This window comes from Myotis myotis, unplaced genomic scaffold, assembly GCF_014108235.1.
Source record: "Myotis myotis isolate mMyoMyo1 unplaced genomic scaffold, mMyoMyo1.p scaffold_m19_p_7, whole genome shotgun sequence".
NCBI lineage: Eukaryota > Metazoa > Chordata > Mammalia > Chiroptera > Vespertilionidae > Myotis > Myotis myotis.
The window spans coordinates 6,605,763-6,621,995 of NW_023416379.1; the positions used below are offsets into that span (position 1 = coordinate 6,605,763).

The following is a 16,233-nucleotide window of genomic DNA, read 5'->3' on the forward strand; positions in this document are numbered from 1 at the left end:
ACTGTCCAAGGACAAGAAAACAGATGTGGGTGGTAAGGCCCCAATCAAGGCAACTTGATCTATCAAAATGTCTCGTGTAAAACAATGAAATCTTCTGATTCATTATTGAAGAAACGCCGACACTTCAATTGTGCCCTGAGAGCTGAGTGACACAGAGCAAACGCCAAAGAGGGCAGAGCAGCCCAAAGGGGCTTCCTTCTCTCCCGGGACATGAGCATCCTAACGGAGCACCAGGGGAATGTAACAACACCCCCCCCCCCCCGCCCCAATCCTGTCCTCCTCCTCTCCAGTGGCTGTCAACCCTGGCCGCCACATATTGGCTTTGTTTGGGAGCTTAAAAAATACACCTGCCCAAACCAACTGAACCAGAATCTCTAGGGCCCCAGGTATGGGCATTTGAAAGAAGTTCCCCAAGTGATGATCACATGTAGCCAAGTGAGAACAACTGGTATACCCATCACCATGGCGAACACTGGTTTCGCCAGCGTGGTGCTGCCTCCAGCCAGATCACCCTGTCCCAGGGTCTGCACGGAAGGATGGCCAGGTAAAGGTGTGTGGACTGAGCTCATGAGACAGGCAGAAGCAGACAGAACCATACCTGTGACCCTGGAGTTCGGGTCTGGTGCTCTACTAACTGAGCCAAACAATCCAAGATAATGATACTCAGACTCTAAAACTCACTTATTTGAAATCTCTGTACTGGCATTTCTGCACCACAATCTCAGACAACATAATTCTGCAGTCCTGAAAAAGTTTCCAGTTCTATAGAATCTATATTAAACTCACATATATTGTATAAAATAAGATCTGACAAAATGCACCATAAGTTAAATGGCAGCTGGTGAGATGACAGCTTTGCCTTGCTGGGATGTCAAAATTCACACCTAACAATGCAGTGTTAAAATAACGAGATCTTAAAAATAAAGTCTCTTGCCGTTTTAGAAAATCAGAATTCATTTTTCGAACACTTCTGGTAAGATGAACTTGAAGAGAGAATGTTTAGGCGAGATTTTCATGGCCAGTGTTCTTTCTAAGGTACCACAGTGAAGTGCTCAGGTGCGACCCAGCCTCCTCGCCCCAAACAGGTGGGCTGTTGCCCACAGGCGCAGTGAGGATTATTTGGGGTCAAAAGGAGGCTGGGCCCTAAAAGGAGTGGCTGTCAATGTGGTTTGAGATGGCGCCTGAAAGGCTCACCTGGCTATGTGTCAGGTCCTCCGTTCTCAGTGACGGCTACAAACACTGGCCTGCTGAAGGTGGAATTCGGGGTGTCTCTGATAAGCAATTGCTAGGAATAGTGACTCTCGGCTGAGATATTTTTACACGTATGTTTGCGGATGGGGTGAAAAGCACAGACATGATGCAGAAGCCCCGAGTTCTGGCCCTTCACGGACTCATTTCTGAGTCAGTTTCCTTGATGAAAAAGCAGTAGGGCTTATTCCAAGAAGTCACCCCTCAGTCACCACCTGGTGCAGGAGGAAAGGGAGTGCGCATTTGTTGAGTGCCTGCTTTCAGCCGGACAGGTGGGAGGGGGGCTGACATTTAATCCCTGCCCATTCTGTACAGATGAGGGGCGAGGAGGCATCGGCAGGACCCTGATGGTACAGGACCCATCTAGCTCTCTGCAGGGCCGACCCCTGCCAGGATCTGGCAGAACATGGGGCAAAGACAGCCTGTCTCCCCTCTTTCCCCTCAACTGGCTAAGACCATTATCTCTCCCCTCTCCTTTCCCAGGATCTGGACCCGCCCAGAGAGTTCCCTGCTGAAAAAGCCCTCCTGGAGTCCTTTAAAACCTCCGGCTCCCCATCCCTGGGGGCTGGAGTCATTTAGGGGTTCGGCCCATCTGGGTTCCAGATGACGTAATGCATTTATAATTCTTTACCACTTTCGGCCTCGCGCGTACCTCCTTCGGCGACCCTAACACATGCATCATCCATTTCGGGACGCTGCCCGAGGTCCGTGGCCTCCCCATGAAACACCAGTGCCATCAGCAGCCTGGGCCCGCTCCTCCCGGGCTCGGGCCGCTCCCCTGTGAAGCAGGGCTCACCCGACCAACCGACCAGGGGCCTGGAGAGGATCAGGGAGCAACGCGTGCAGAGCCTCCGCACGGCGCCAGGCCCGGCGTGACAGTTGTAATTTGCACAGGGAGTTCAGTTTTCCAAGTTCTGTTATTTTTAGAAGTGCAGAAGAATACATCTCCTCCAAGTTCCCTAAAGGAGAGGCCAGAACCATCCAATTTCATTTATTCAGCAGTTTTTTATGAGGAGATCGGGCGCGTTCAGGGTGGTATGGCCGTAGACTATTCAGCAGTTTTTTAATTCGGCGCCTGCTCTAGGCCAGGCTCGGTGCTCGGTGCTAAGAAGCAAAAGATGGAGACCCCAACCTCACACGGGCAGAGAGGTGACAAGGACAGAGGACAGGAAGTGGAGCGCGCAGTATCTCAGCCACACGTGTCAGGGCTCCAGGGAGGAACAAAGGGGGCGGAGGGGGGGTGGAGGGCCAGCAGGCTGGGCTGCAGCTGAATGGGGGGCAGAGGAGAAGGCGAACCCTGTGCAAAGGCCGCGGGAGGGCGGCGGTGGCCAGGGGACATCTAGAGGGAAGGCAGCCTCGGCAGGCAGAGGGCACTGCTGTGGCAGGCGTGTGCCGAGCTGGCAATCCTGTGTGCCAGTGGCACAGCCCGAGAAGGTTGGGCAGAGCTGTGTGCCGGGAGGGGGGACCTGTGACTGTGGCTCCCAGACCACAGGCCCCTCTTCGGAGGAAGCCGCTGAGCCGGAGCCAGCGTGGACGAGGCCTGCTGCCTGCCTTCTGCTCGGTTCTTTATTTAACTCGAGTTTGGTGAGAATTCGGGAATGAATGAGACATGCTCTCCCTGCCAAGGATGTGTCAGGGCCAGGACAGCGTTCCACATACCCAGGCATCTTTCCCATACAATGTTGGATGTTTCCATGTCATTCTTATGTAATTTACACAAAACAGCTCGTCCTGTCTACGTATCCAGTGCCAGGGCCTGCATTTTCTCTTCCATTTTTCACCCAGAGAAAAAGACACGGCTTACCTGCCCATCCAGGAAGATGGGCATGGGCCAGAATCTTCCCGACTTCTGAATGCAAAAGCATGGCATAGAGACCAATGACCCCACCTGCCACACACAGGTCAGGTAAGGGTGGAGCCTGAGAGCAGGGCCAAAGCCAGGCTGCCACGTGTTGATGCAGATAAAGTTTTATTAGCACTCGGCCGCGCTCATTCACCCGCCAGCTGTCCACGCTGCCTCCACATTGAAATGCAGAGCTGAGTGGCTGCCAGAGCCTCATGTATTTACAGGAAAAGTTCACCAACCCCTGACAGAGATGTACCCAGAACAAAAAAGGTTCTCCTTTTGAAATGAAGTCTGAATTAAAATTCAGAATAATCTATACAACCTTATTCTGAAATTTTTTCCGTGAGTAAAATATAAATTTAAAAATGACTTTTGTATCTTTTCCCAAAGACTACAGATGACATCTGACTTCACATAAGGCATCAGCCCTTTGGTGTAGCACGCTTTCAGCTGTGCCAACAACAAAGCAAACACACCTGCGGCTCACCGGGCTCGGATCCAGGCCTCAGAAAAACGACTTTACATTCTCTAACAGTTTTCACTTGTGTTGCTTTTGGATGATTCCGTTTGCTTTTCCTGTGACGTGGGCACGGAGACCTATATTTAAATTCTTTCTGTGATTACCTATATCGTTGCACATTCATCCTCAATGTTCATCTGGATAAGGACGCCTCTAAACCAGCGTCTTCCGGCTCGCTGTTTGTGGAAAGCATATGTAGCTACGATGCTTCTTATCTACCTCACTCCCCTCCACCCACTTTCCATCCACAGGCATTTATGTCGGGTCTCAGCTTCGTTGTTATTCTCTTCCTTCCATTTATTCTAACCAGCTTTTCTTCTGAGAATCACATCACTTCGTTTGAACTTGTGTGTTGACAATTACGCTCCCTTTAATGGTGAACGTTTCCATTTAACACGAGCGTCCTGGTTGGTTTCCATGCTTACTGCCGGTTTTCTTACACACAGCATTTCTATTCAATAGTTATGTCTTTGACTTGATTCTTGGCCACTGATGCCATATTATTGAACTGTTTGGTTTGTTTGTTTGTTTTTTCAGGAAAGGTCTTTAATGTTACATGGTCTTAGAATGTTCTAGGAGTTGAGATTATTTTTCTGTCTTTGTCACTGTATTTCAGCAATTTTCAACCGGTGTGCCATAAGTATTTTTAAAACATGTAATATCTGACTATTTCATCAGGGGCACTGACCTCTTTTCCCTTAGACCAGGGGTCCGCAAACGACGGCCCGCGGGCCACATGCACATACAAATATTGTATTTGTTCCCGTTTTGTTTTTTTACTTCAAAGTAAGATATGTGCAGTGTGCATAGGAATTTGTTCATAGTTTTTTTTTAAACTATAGTCTGGCCCTCCAACGGTCTGAGGGACAGTGAACTGGCCCCCTGTTTAAAAAGTTTGAGGACCCCTGCCTTAAACTGTCAAATAAAAAAATGACAACCAATACAACAATAGCCATCCAATGTGAATGAATCAAAATTACACCTATTTTTTTGGTCAGATCGGCAAAGCACATATTTTTGGTGTGCCACATAATTTTAGTAATTAGTTTGTATAAGCCATGAGATGAAAAAGGTTGAAAATCACTACTTTATTTGAAGAGAAAATGTGTCAATAACACCAATTCTAATCAAATTCTTGACAGACTAGAGCTTGGATAAATTTGTTAGCCACCAACTTTCTGGGCAAGACTATGCTATACACAGAAGACTGAGGACATTACAGCTGAACCCTGAGAGGGGAACCCGTGCTAACAGCTCAGGCTGTGTCCACTGTTGACCGGACCTGTCTGCTCAACTACCTGCGCCCAGACTGCCCCCGGCTGACTCCTCCTTCCTTTCCTGTGTGGTGGTAACAGGTGGGCTCCCGGGTCCCTAACCTAGAAAACCAACAGCAGGGCAACACCTCGTTCAGGGCAGGGCAGACCAAGGACTCAGCTCCCAGAGCAGATCTAAGAGGCTCAGGAAACCATTCCAGCTCCTTGTTAACATTACTTGGCGTCTTAGATCATCAGCTTCTGGGTTGTAGTAGAGCTGTGTCCCCAGCTGGCTCCGTCTGGTTGGCTTGGGCCGTCTTCCTTTGGATCTTAAGCCTTGGGTCTCCCAACCCTCACAGATGGGCTCCACTGGGACACAGACTGATGCCGTCTGTCTGTCTTTGCTCTTAATGTAACTCTGCCATTGTCCAAGCAGTCTTTTTATTGGGTCACCACTGACGTACTGTTGCCATATAATAGCTTTCTCTTAGGAGATGCTTTTGGATAGATTAGAAATATATACAAATATTTTGGAAATATTGGGAAATAGCAAGACAGACACTATTAGGACACTTACTGCTGGACTTGTTTTTTAACCCAATATTTCTGATGTTGAATGGTGCATTTTTTCTTGCAATGTTCCTCCCAAAAAGAGAGAGAGCAGGGAAAGCAGCAAAGAATAGCAAAGCAAGAGTACGAAAAGTTCACTTAGGAAGACACTTTCACCCCCTTGGGGAGGGGGTCATTTTTATTATTTGGGGTCTTTGTAAATGTAATTCTGCAAGAATGGAGCTCCAGTGGGGAAGCCTATCTTGGAAAAAAAAAATCTTTAAAAAAATAAAACATCAGACATAACAAAGTACTTTCAAATCTCACCTGAGATTACTGGCTCTCTATCTTGGAAACGCATCTATATAAAGCCACCTTATCAAGGCCTCCGTGGGCCACAGAGAGGAGGGCCAGAGGAGGGCCGGACACAGCCTGCCCCATCCCGATGCCTCAGTCCCTATGCATCTGCTTAACCTTTATCCTGTGACTGAATGAAGGGGGTGGAATCTAGAGAATTCCAAGGCCAGCTCAAAGCAGCCTGAGGCGTAGGAAGAGGACCCCTACGTGAAGCAATGCTGTGGTTTCTCAGCAAAGCCCAGCTAGAAGTGGAAGCAATTGCACATCACAGCACTTCCTCCTCTGACATCTGTGTTCTGCAAACCCAGGAGAATTCAGGTGGCAGCACAGAGTTAGAGTGCGAAGGAAGGTGAACCACAGAGGAGAAGGGACGCGCGGGAAACGGAACAAGCAAACTGAGGGAGGAGGAGGAGGAGAGGCAGTGACAAAAGAATGAAAAGGAGAAAAAAAAAACAGAATTCGGGGAGGGGGCTTGAAGCACATACCTTCCGTCTTCTCCTGCCTCCCATGTGAGTGACAAACACATTCCTGGTGGCCCTGTTCTTCATGCTGTTACCAAGGACAGCAGGAGACCATGCTGCAAAACTAACCTCCAGCCTCTCCTCTCAGCAGGTAGAGGCTGGGATCTGAGGCCGTGCGCGCGCCCACGTGTGCCCGTGTGACGGCTCGTGGGCAGCTTCCCCACGGCCTGTCCTCCCTCGGCCGCCTCGCCCCTGCACAGAGTGGCACGCAGGTCTACTCTGAGCCGAGACCAGAGAGGAAATTGCAATATGACGCAGAACAATCCTCCACAACTTTTTTTTTTAAAGTCAAAGCAGCCACACTGTGGGGCTGGGACTGTATTAAAAAGTGAGACTCCAGCCCAGCCGGTGTGGCTCAGTGGTTGAGCATTGACCTATGAACCAGGAGGTTAGGGTTCGATTCCCAGTCAGGGCACATGCCCGGGTTGCGGGCTCCATCCCCAGTGGGGGGTGTGCAGGAGGCAGCCGATCAATGATTCTCTCATCATCGATGTTTCTATCTCTCTCCTCCTCTCCCTTCCTCTCTGAAATCAATTTTTAAAAAAATGCATTTTTTAAGAAGTGAGACTCCGCTCTGAGTAATGAAAGGCATAAAACACAAAACACTGAGACTTGAATACACCTTCATGTACCCAGTTTCCCTCTGACGACGGTCTCTAAGTGCACAAAATCCGTGAAGGCCTCACATGACAGTGTCAGCCGCGTGGCCAGGGTGAGCCCTGAGGGTGCCTTTGTGAGATGGGCTGAGTGAAAATGAATGAACAAGCAGCGGAACACGAGCTGCACCAGCCCCCGGTCTTGGTAAAATAGCAAAGATAAAAGATTCATGGCGCCCAACAGTGGCCAACCACAACCAGAATGTGGCTGTGCCTACTGTTCCTTCAAGACAGACAGCAGTGAGCAGCCACAAGGGGCAACGTTCGCTGATGGGCGGTGGCCAGGTGAGGGCCCTGGACTGAGGTCTAAGCCAGCCCCTGGCTGCCCGACAGCTGTCAATTTGACCTAAGGGAGCTCTAAAACATTTTCTTTGCAGTAAAAATTTAAATTCATGTCCCACCCCCTCCCAAATCACTTTTTTTCTTTTTACTAATTACAGAAAATAAAATTTTTCACAATGCTAAAATACCAATGTTATGATTGGTGCTCAACAATCCAGGGATGTCCAACCACCATCATTAATACTGTTCCTTCTGGTCTCAACCTAATATTTATTTGCCACTTAAGGGGGGGGGGGGGAGTTGCTATTTATTTAACACTCCTCCATGTCTCAGCACGTTAAAGAAAAAACGCATATTAGTAAAGCATTAATAGCCAACCCCCAGCCTGATCCCCAGCCCAGCCGGGCGGTTCCGTCTCCACATGACTTCCTCCTTTCTTCTTCCTGCTGGGATTCCCCGAAGATGACACTCGATAACTATTTTTTTCCCCAGAAGAACAGGATGAAAAGGGAAAGTGTGGAGGAGAGTGAGAAGCAGGGGCCAGAGGAAGGCAGGAAGGAAGGGGGAGGTGGAAAAGGAAGGAGGGAAGAAAGAGCTAGAAGGGCACCAGCACCGTGAACGGGAAAGCCAGTTACCCAGGCGAAAAGGAAGAAAGGGACTCAGTGACCGAATCCTTCCCGCTTCACTGTGAGTCAGGGGGACCGTCCCCACTCCGAAGAGGACGGGGGAGGGGTGCGGCTGCCCCGGCCTCCACAGCAGAGACCCTGCAGCCCGCCTTCCACACCAGTCCCCAGGCTCCCTGCCGCCACTGCCTGAACACACGTGTATTGGATGTTAGCACAGAACACGCAAGCCTGCGCCACCATCTGTGTAACATCACAGATCTTGTGGTCCCGGCGCCTGAGCCCTCACCGGTGTCTGTGTGTGGGCCCAGTCAGCCCGCACGCTGCCAGTGGCCACAGCCCCTCCCACTGGTCAGTGTGCTCTGTCCAGGGACACACCTGGCCTAACCTAAACCCCGAGGACCCTGCCCTGCAGCCACGGTTGGGAGGAAGCGGGGAGAGGTCACCACCAGCAAGATCCCCTAAGAGTCCCTCCCACTGTCCATCCTCCTTCCCCCGGACACAGAGCGCTCTCCCTTCCCACGCTGCTGGCCACGCGGCCATGGTGCAGGGCAGCCACGGCGCAGGGCAGCCACGGCGCAGGGCAGCCACGGCGCAGGGCAGCCACGGCCCAGGGAAGCCACGGCCCAGGGAAGCCATGGCGCAGGGCGCTCACCTCTGGGTTCACCCCAAGCTACTGCTGGGCTCACAGTTGGGCCTCCCCACACCTGCACTGGGAGCTGGTTTTCTCTGCTTCCTTCTGGTTCTCACTGGCACTGGGGGTGGAGGCAGGCCCCGGTGAGCAGAGGGGAAAGTGTCCAGATACGTGTGTCTATGTGAGGCACATGGGGAAGGGGCGACTTTTAGCCTAATAAGCCCTTATATTTGTGCTTCTAATCATTTCTCATTCCACCGGCTAGTCAGTGGTCCTTAGCAACGGAGAGAGACAGGACTCTGTGTGCCCCACTGTAGCGATGTTCCCTCCGGCCACACCCAGCAGAGCTGGCATCTCCCCACGCGTCAGCCCTGAGGATCCAGGACAGACCAGGAAGAGCAGGACTAGCACCCCGAAGCTCAGAAAATGGGAAATTAAGAACAAATCCACTGACCACAAAGATCAGATGGCCTTTCAGACACCAATGCAAACTAAGCCGGGCACTGACCGCGTCCCAGCCCTGCACCCAAGCCCTGCACCCAGTCCCTCCAAAGGGAACCGCGGGGCCAGAAAAGGAGAACAACGCACTCGGGAGCTGGGGGCAACAGCTCAGCTGGGATCCAGCCTGTGTCCTTGGCGCCTGCCGAGGTCCAAAGGCAGGAAGTCTGCAAGCCCCGCAACGTGTCTCAGCTGCCCCAGCACCTCAGCCTCCCCAGCCCTCTCCTGCCACAGGGGAACGCACACCTAATGCACACTAGCTTCACTCAGTCCCTAAGAGCAGCCCTGCACGAGGTCAGCGATTCACAGCGCAGGGCTGGGAACCCACGCTAGAAGGCGGGCAGGCTTTGTCTTCGTGCAGACGACACCGAGCAAGAGGACTCAATGGCCAAGGTTTCCAGTCATTTTCATCTCTCAGGACAGCTCACAGGGTCTGCCCACGGACACTAACCTCAAGGAGATTAGGAGGTGCCCTGGCCGGTTTGGCTCAGTGGCTAGAGCATCGGCCTGTGAACTGAAGGGTCCTGGGTTTGATTCCCGTCAAGTGCACATACCTCAGTTGCAGGCTAGATCCCTGGCCCCAGCTGGGGCGTGTGCCCAACCGATGTTTCTCTGTCTCTCCCCCTCCCTTCCACTCTCTTTAAAAATCAATGTTAAAATATAGTCAGGTGAGGATTAACAATCACAAGACTAGCAGGCAGCTGAGAGGGTGGAGGCAGGCCCCGATGTGCAGAGGGGAAGCGTTCAGACACGTGTCTGTGTGAGGCACATGGGGAAGGGGGGACTTTTAGCCTCATAAGCCCATCTTTTTGTGCTTCTAGTCATACCTGATCCTCTGACCAACACGGGGCTGGTGGTGGTATTGCTATTTTTACTTATCGCTGAGGATGCAGAAGCTTAGAGGAGTTGGGGACCTTGTCCCAAGTCACACGGGGAACACCTGGTGGACCAGGACATGGATTCAGGTTTCCAACCAGCAGGTCAAGAGTTCTTTCCATAACACCCGTGCCTACAAGCAAAAGCTGCCTGCAACTCAACCTGAGGAAACGGTTCTCACGGCCGGAGGGTGTCAGACCCCAGGTCGTTTTCCAGGGACAATGGGTTTGCTCTGAGGGTGCTCTCTCGGTCCATTCACCTGGGGATTGTGTCAGAGAACGTGCGTTTAAAGATGCCATGTTTAGTGTAGCAGCCACATAGAAAGGCCAATACTTACAAGTAAATTATATCTTAACAAAAACATCTTACAGCCGAACAGAGCTTGAAATAATGCAGGAGACTCAAAGAAAGGTGTATAGCTCCAGAATGTTGCAGGGAACAATGCCCAATAATCTTTTTCTTTCTCTTTAGCTTCTTAGCTATGTGAGCTCTTAAGAGCCATTCACGGGAAACAGAAACACGCCAAAGGTTAAGCTAAGGGGGTGAGCAGGCATTAACTCTTAAATGCAAGTGATGCTTGTGCTTTGCACTAAAGCATAACCATGAGGGCAGGTCCCTTTATTCTACTTGAAAAAGTCATCGGGACAAAATGCATCTTCAACCTGGTTCAGTAGCAAAGAGCACAACACGCAGTGATCACACTGAGCATCTCCAGCCTCCGATGCTCTCTGTTCCATCAACACACGCCCACAAACTACGAAAATAATCACTGCCAGAGCCACACGAGGTGCTTACATAAAACCCCTCTAAAAAGCTGAAGAATGTTCCATCGGGCGTAGCTCGGTGGAAAGGCTGCTTACCTTGTGGAAAACGGCTCAGGTTTGTGGCTTTTCTTCCACAGCATCAAGCCCAATGCGACTGTGCGCTGCGCTCCCAGGAAATTTCACAAAAAGCCTAGCATCGTTTCCAGCCCCCAGATGACTCCTCTCTCCTGTCCAACGCATTCTACAGAGTCAGCATTTGACATGTCCCCGGGATTTCCTGCTATCTTCATATTTTAAGCAGACAGAGAGATTTCCGAGATCAATTTAAAGAGCTGTGCCTCCTTGGAAGGAGGAAAGAGACGGTGACGGCCCCACAGAGTAACTAGTAGCCAAAGAAACTCTCTCCTCCTTAGGTACCTACAGAGCCTATGGGCCACTGCCAGACACCCTTCTGGAAAGAAAGGCTCACCTTCTCAGCTGCATCACAGCCTTCAGACATTGCAGCGTGAATCAACTTTCCAGATGCAGAAAAGAACACCATGCAAGCACGCCCCCCGGGGTCCGCACGCACCCTCGTTCACTTACCCGCTGGGCACCCACAGGGAGAGTTCAGACACCTGCTCCCTCGGGGAGAAATGGTTCCCTCTCCAGGCGGCTGCTGGGCAGTGAGTAAGACACGGTTCTCCACCCGTCCTCGCTCACTCTCATCCCCAGGCAATGAAAAAAAACCCAAATGTGCTTCCAAGTCACCGTCGCGAGGACGTCCTAGCGCCACCACGCTCTTCCTCCCAGGCAGCGCCGGGGCTGTGGGAGGCGCACCCCCGCCTCCGGGTCCCCCCCTAATGCCGGGAGCCTGCCGGCTCCGGGAGGGCCCCAGGTGAGGGCACAGGTGGCGGGGACAGAAGCCAGGGCCACATCTCGGCAGCCAGCTCGGAGAGCAGAGGACAGCGTGTCTGTGGGGACTGCTGCACACGCCCCAAGTTTTCAGAAACGAACCAGAAACTCCCTCAACCCCCTCGCCCGAAAAGAAATTGCTTATTCCTTTCAGACTCCAAACAGCAGTGCGAGCTAATTGCTAACAACACTGGGAGAAAACCACCTCCCCCACCGGGAGAGGCTGACGGGGAGCACAAAGAGCGTGGCAGTAATGGGTGCCCTCGGAGAGAGCAGGCAATCAATTAAGAACCATTTGCCGACATTGTGGGGCTGTCAAAGCCCCGCTCCCAGCTGTACCCATCCGGCCAGGCTGCCTGGGATTTTCAAGGGAAATGCTTCCTTATTCTCAAGTCTACATTTCTGTGAGGGAAATACCCCAAACAGCCTGGGTCAAGCAGGGCCTAATAGGAAAAGAAGGTCATGACCCCTGAGTAGGTCTGAAGGGCCAGAGCGGGAAGCCGGGGACACGGAGGCAGGTCTTCCTGCGGGGTGACCACCTCCTGTGGGCATCGTGAGACCATCACCAGGCAGCGCCGGGGCGACCCAGAAAGACCCACGCCCGGCACACACCGGGCACGCAAGACAAAGCTCCCAAATCACCATTTGGGAAACAGAAAAGGACTGCTTTCAGATATAACCTGACATTACAGCATGCTAATAATAATATCAGAGAATTCAATTCAATTCAAAATGGTCTTTTCCCTATTATCCATCACACTTGCTACTTAGGATGACCACTCACTCTTTTTTCCTTTTTTCCTAAGTGACATGGCTGCCTGGCATGTCACTAGGATTTGTCTAACGCACTGAAATGCACTGGCTTAGACTGACAGGTATCTTCAAATTTGAAAAAGGTGAGGTAACTCCTCTAGACGTGAGAGGGATTTGACAGTGAAAGCCTAACATGCTAACATTCTCTCTCACTGTTTTTCAGGATGTTCTTTGGTTTTACTTGCTCCCTCCTTGAGCCATTTTAACAATGAAAATTAAAGCTCAGATCGCCCCGGTTTCCAGCTCAACCGCAGCTTTCACTCCTCAATTTCTAAGGGATGCTCCAATGTTCATTTTGTAACAGTTTTGTTTTGTTATGATAGATATTGTGAAGAAGAGCTGGAAACGGCCTTAACATGGTAATTGGCATATTTATTTTATTGACTCTTCAAATAAAATCTGGAGAGAATTTCACATAACTTGCACCAATTAAAACAGAGAGGAGGTCATTGTCCCTACAGTGTTATGTGATTTCCCCAGGTTGCCCCATTGGGCGGGCCCACAGGCACACTGACCTTAAAGAGACAGACCAGCTTCTGAGTGTTTCAGAAGTATTTGCTTTTTATAAAATATTTAAGACAAAGCAATCAAAACACGTTTGTTTGATGCTCTAGTGCAGCCGTGGGCAAACTACGGCCCGCGGGCCAGATCCGGTCTGTTTGAAATGAATAAAACTAAAAAAAAAAAGACCGTACCCTTTTATGTAATGATGTTTACTTTGAATTTATAGTAGTTCACACAAACACTCCATCCATGCTTTTGTTCCGGCCCTCCAGTCCAGTTTAAGAACCCATTGTGGCCCTCGAGTCAAAAAGTTTGCCCACCCCTACTCTAGTGTCTATTATCTCAAAACAGAAAAGAGATGAAGACAAGCTACAATACTGGATTTCCAAAAGTAAGTAACTCACCAAAGATAGAACAGAGTAGTAAGACTAAAAATGCTGATGACTTCAGCTTAGCAAGAGAGACTGCGTCCTGGGGGTATGACCAGACCAGGGAAGGCAGCTGAGTATTTGCTTTGTATGAGGAATTGGGAAGAGAAGGGGGGTTTGGAGGTGGACAGGGAAATGGGGGATGCGTACAGGTGAAAAGAAAGGGACTGGCTGGTCAGAGGAGAGGCTGCCAGGCTCTAACCTGGCCCACCTTCTTACAGTGACTGTCACCAGTCACCAGAGTGTGCCACATGGCCACTCACCCAGGGGCGGGCTCCTGATAGTGCTAGTCTAAACCCATCAGGGTTGTGGTCCTACTAGAAGTTTTATTTAAATAGCGGCCATTGCTTATATTCCCTCCATTCTTATTTTGCATTTAAGACAAAAGGAATGTAAATGCAGGTATAATTTCAAATTCAGTTAAAACTAGACTGTGCATTAAAAGTGACCGTGTCAGACCATTTCTGAAAGGAAAGCTAAGAACAGTTAAAAAATGTAGGAAAAACATGGACTCTAACAAGTGTGGGTGCAGAGAACCTGGATGCTGGGACTTTGCTGGTGGGAATGGAAAATAGTGTGGCACTGGGGAAAACTGTGGGGCTAATCCTGAAAAGGCTGAAGATGGAATTACCATATGACCTGCAATTCCGCTCCTAGAAGCATACCCAGAAGAACTGAATACACAAATTCAAACAGATATTTGTATGCCAATGTTCATCAAAGCATTACTCACAATAGCCAAATGGTGGAAACAACCCAGATGCCCACCAACAGGTGAATGGATGAACAAATGCGGTATAGTCACACAATGGAATATTATTCAGCCATAAAAAGGAGGGAAGTTCTGACACTACAACATGGATGAACCTTGAAAGCATTATGCTAAGGGAAATAATCCCGAAACAAAAGGACAAATATCATATGATTACTCAAAAACGAGGCACCTAGAATTTGCAAATGGGACAGAAAGGATACAGAGGTTCCCAGGGGCTGGGGGGCTGGGTTGAATGCGGAGGCATTGTCTAATGGGTAAAAAGTTTGTTTGTCATGATGAACAAGTTATGGAAATGGTAACACTTGCACAATATTGTGAATTTACTAACACCACTGTAGTGAACACTTTACAAATTGTTAAGATGGCAAATTTTACTGTGGAGAGCGGCTACCGCGTTTGGACAGGTTCAAGCCTCAGACTAGTAAGAGGGCATGGTCCTCTAGCGGCAAAGCCACGTGCAGGTCCCAGCTTGGAGGGCAGAGCCCTCCCAGTACAATTATAGCCAAAGGTTATGGTTGTAAGCTTGAGCTTATGGTCCGAGCCTGTGGTCCCAGGTGGCTGAGTGATACGGGCTGCGGGAGGTGCAGCAAGTGCTGTCAAAACAAAGCTTGATAGAGTTCTCAAGTGCCTGTAATTAAGTAGATTCGAAACTCTCGAGAACATTGTAAACATCTTGACCACACCCTTGCTTTGCCTCGTGGGATCGGACTATAAAATAAAGACTCAGTTTGCAGGCTGTGTCCCTGTCTCTCCATCTGAGAACAGTGTCCCACCTGGCCCCAGCTATATTCTCTTGTCTGTTTTCTTTAATCCTTTACCGCCCACCCTCAGGTTCACCGCTGACCATACTAGACGTGGTTCATTTTACGTCATATATTTTACCACAACAAAATGACAACATATAATTGATCTTTGCTGCCCATGCTGCCCCCTGCCCCCCGAAAACAAAAGGTAGGAAAGAATAGTAATTTAACATGACTTTCAGAACACCCAAGCTTATGTTTCCTGTCAAAACTGCCCTCATGTGGCGATGGCCATGCTGGGGCTCTGTGGGACCCTCCCAGAAGCTTGAAGGTAGGTCTGGCTGCAGGCGATGCTTCCTGTCAGTACTTCATTTCAAATATATATGGGAACTATCTTCTTTAAGGAGAATGTTTGTAACAACTGCTGACCTAAGGGTGGGGTAACTCCATCTTCTTTTTCCCACCTCGGGGTCCTTGTGTGAGATTTGGGACAGCATCTTACCCTGAACGTCTGTTCCATCTTCTCCCTGTGGGAAGCCTGGTCCAGTGTGCCATCTGTCTGACTCCTCTTCAGGCCAGTGGTGATGTCGGGGACATTGCTGAAATCTGTCGGAAAGTGACAAACACATCTGTGAGTTTGGCCACCCGCACGGAATAGCCATGACTGGCCTAAAGGCTCAGATAGCGAAAGAAGGAAAGAAAAAACAACTAACAACCTAGAAGGCAGACCACAGCGCTCCTTATGACGCTGAAGTTACAATTCACACATAGCCGGTCTGCAACAGCACTAACTGAAGAAGCAACATTTGTCTGTTTTGGTCAAAGGAGATCAATGACCAATCCAAACTATGGCTTAATCACCTTGTCACTCTCATCATTTGTGCAAACTGTACTTCACTGAACTCTGATCCTACGTAATTTATTTGGACCAAAAATCAAAAGCAGTGGCCACTGTTGGCACTTGCCTATTTTTGGCTGAGGGCAAATCACCAGGGATGTCTTGGAACACCAAGGATGCAATATCATAGATTCTTATTACAACCCACAACGTGCTCATTTGCAAGTATAATTCTTCTTTTTCTGGCATCAACACAATTTCATCCTAAATTGAAAGTCCCAAGAGGAAGAGGAAGCTTTGTTAACTTCCAGGGGAAGGATTACGACATAGCATAAAAGGTTAAGTAGAGAGCATGTGTTTTTCCAACCTACAACTCTACCATTACATACATGCCACCTCAACAGTTCTCCCCAGTGGTTCTCAAAATGACACATTCAAGACAGACGGAAAGGCATGGCTCTATCAGAATATAACACAGATTTCCATTCTAACTCTGGTATTTGGGAGACTGTCCCCTCAAGTAGGTGAAGCAAGGTGGTTTTGGATCGCAGTCGGCCACAACAGGAAGTGATCAGGCCTGTCTGAGTTGATCGAGGCTGAAAAGCCAGGGA

At 49.8% G+C, this 16,233-nt stretch overlaps 1 protein-coding gene across 9 annotated transcripts in view; it reads right to left on the reverse strand.

The window, feature by feature from the left end:
* TIAM2 (TIAM Rac1 associated GEF 2) overlaps positions 1 to 16,233 on the reverse strand; it is a 160,626-nt gene that overhangs the window by 18,106 nt on the left and 126,287 nt on the right. For 7 of the 9 annotated variants that reach the window (XR_004968698.1, XM_036316123.1, XM_036316124.1 and 4 more), the window contains one exon: positions 15,287 to 15,390. Coding sequence is in view for 7 of the 9 variants with exons in the window: in XM_036316123.1 (XP_036172016.1) it covers positions 15,287 to 15,390 (104 nt within the window). In the remaining 2 variants the exon portion in view is untranslated. Of the gene's footprint in view, positions 1 to 6,258; positions 6,511 to 11,212; positions 11,326 to 15,286; positions 15,391 to 16,233 lie in introns of those variants that run through there. The other 2 variants (XM_036316126.1, XM_036316125.1) reach the window with 2 other exon arrangements.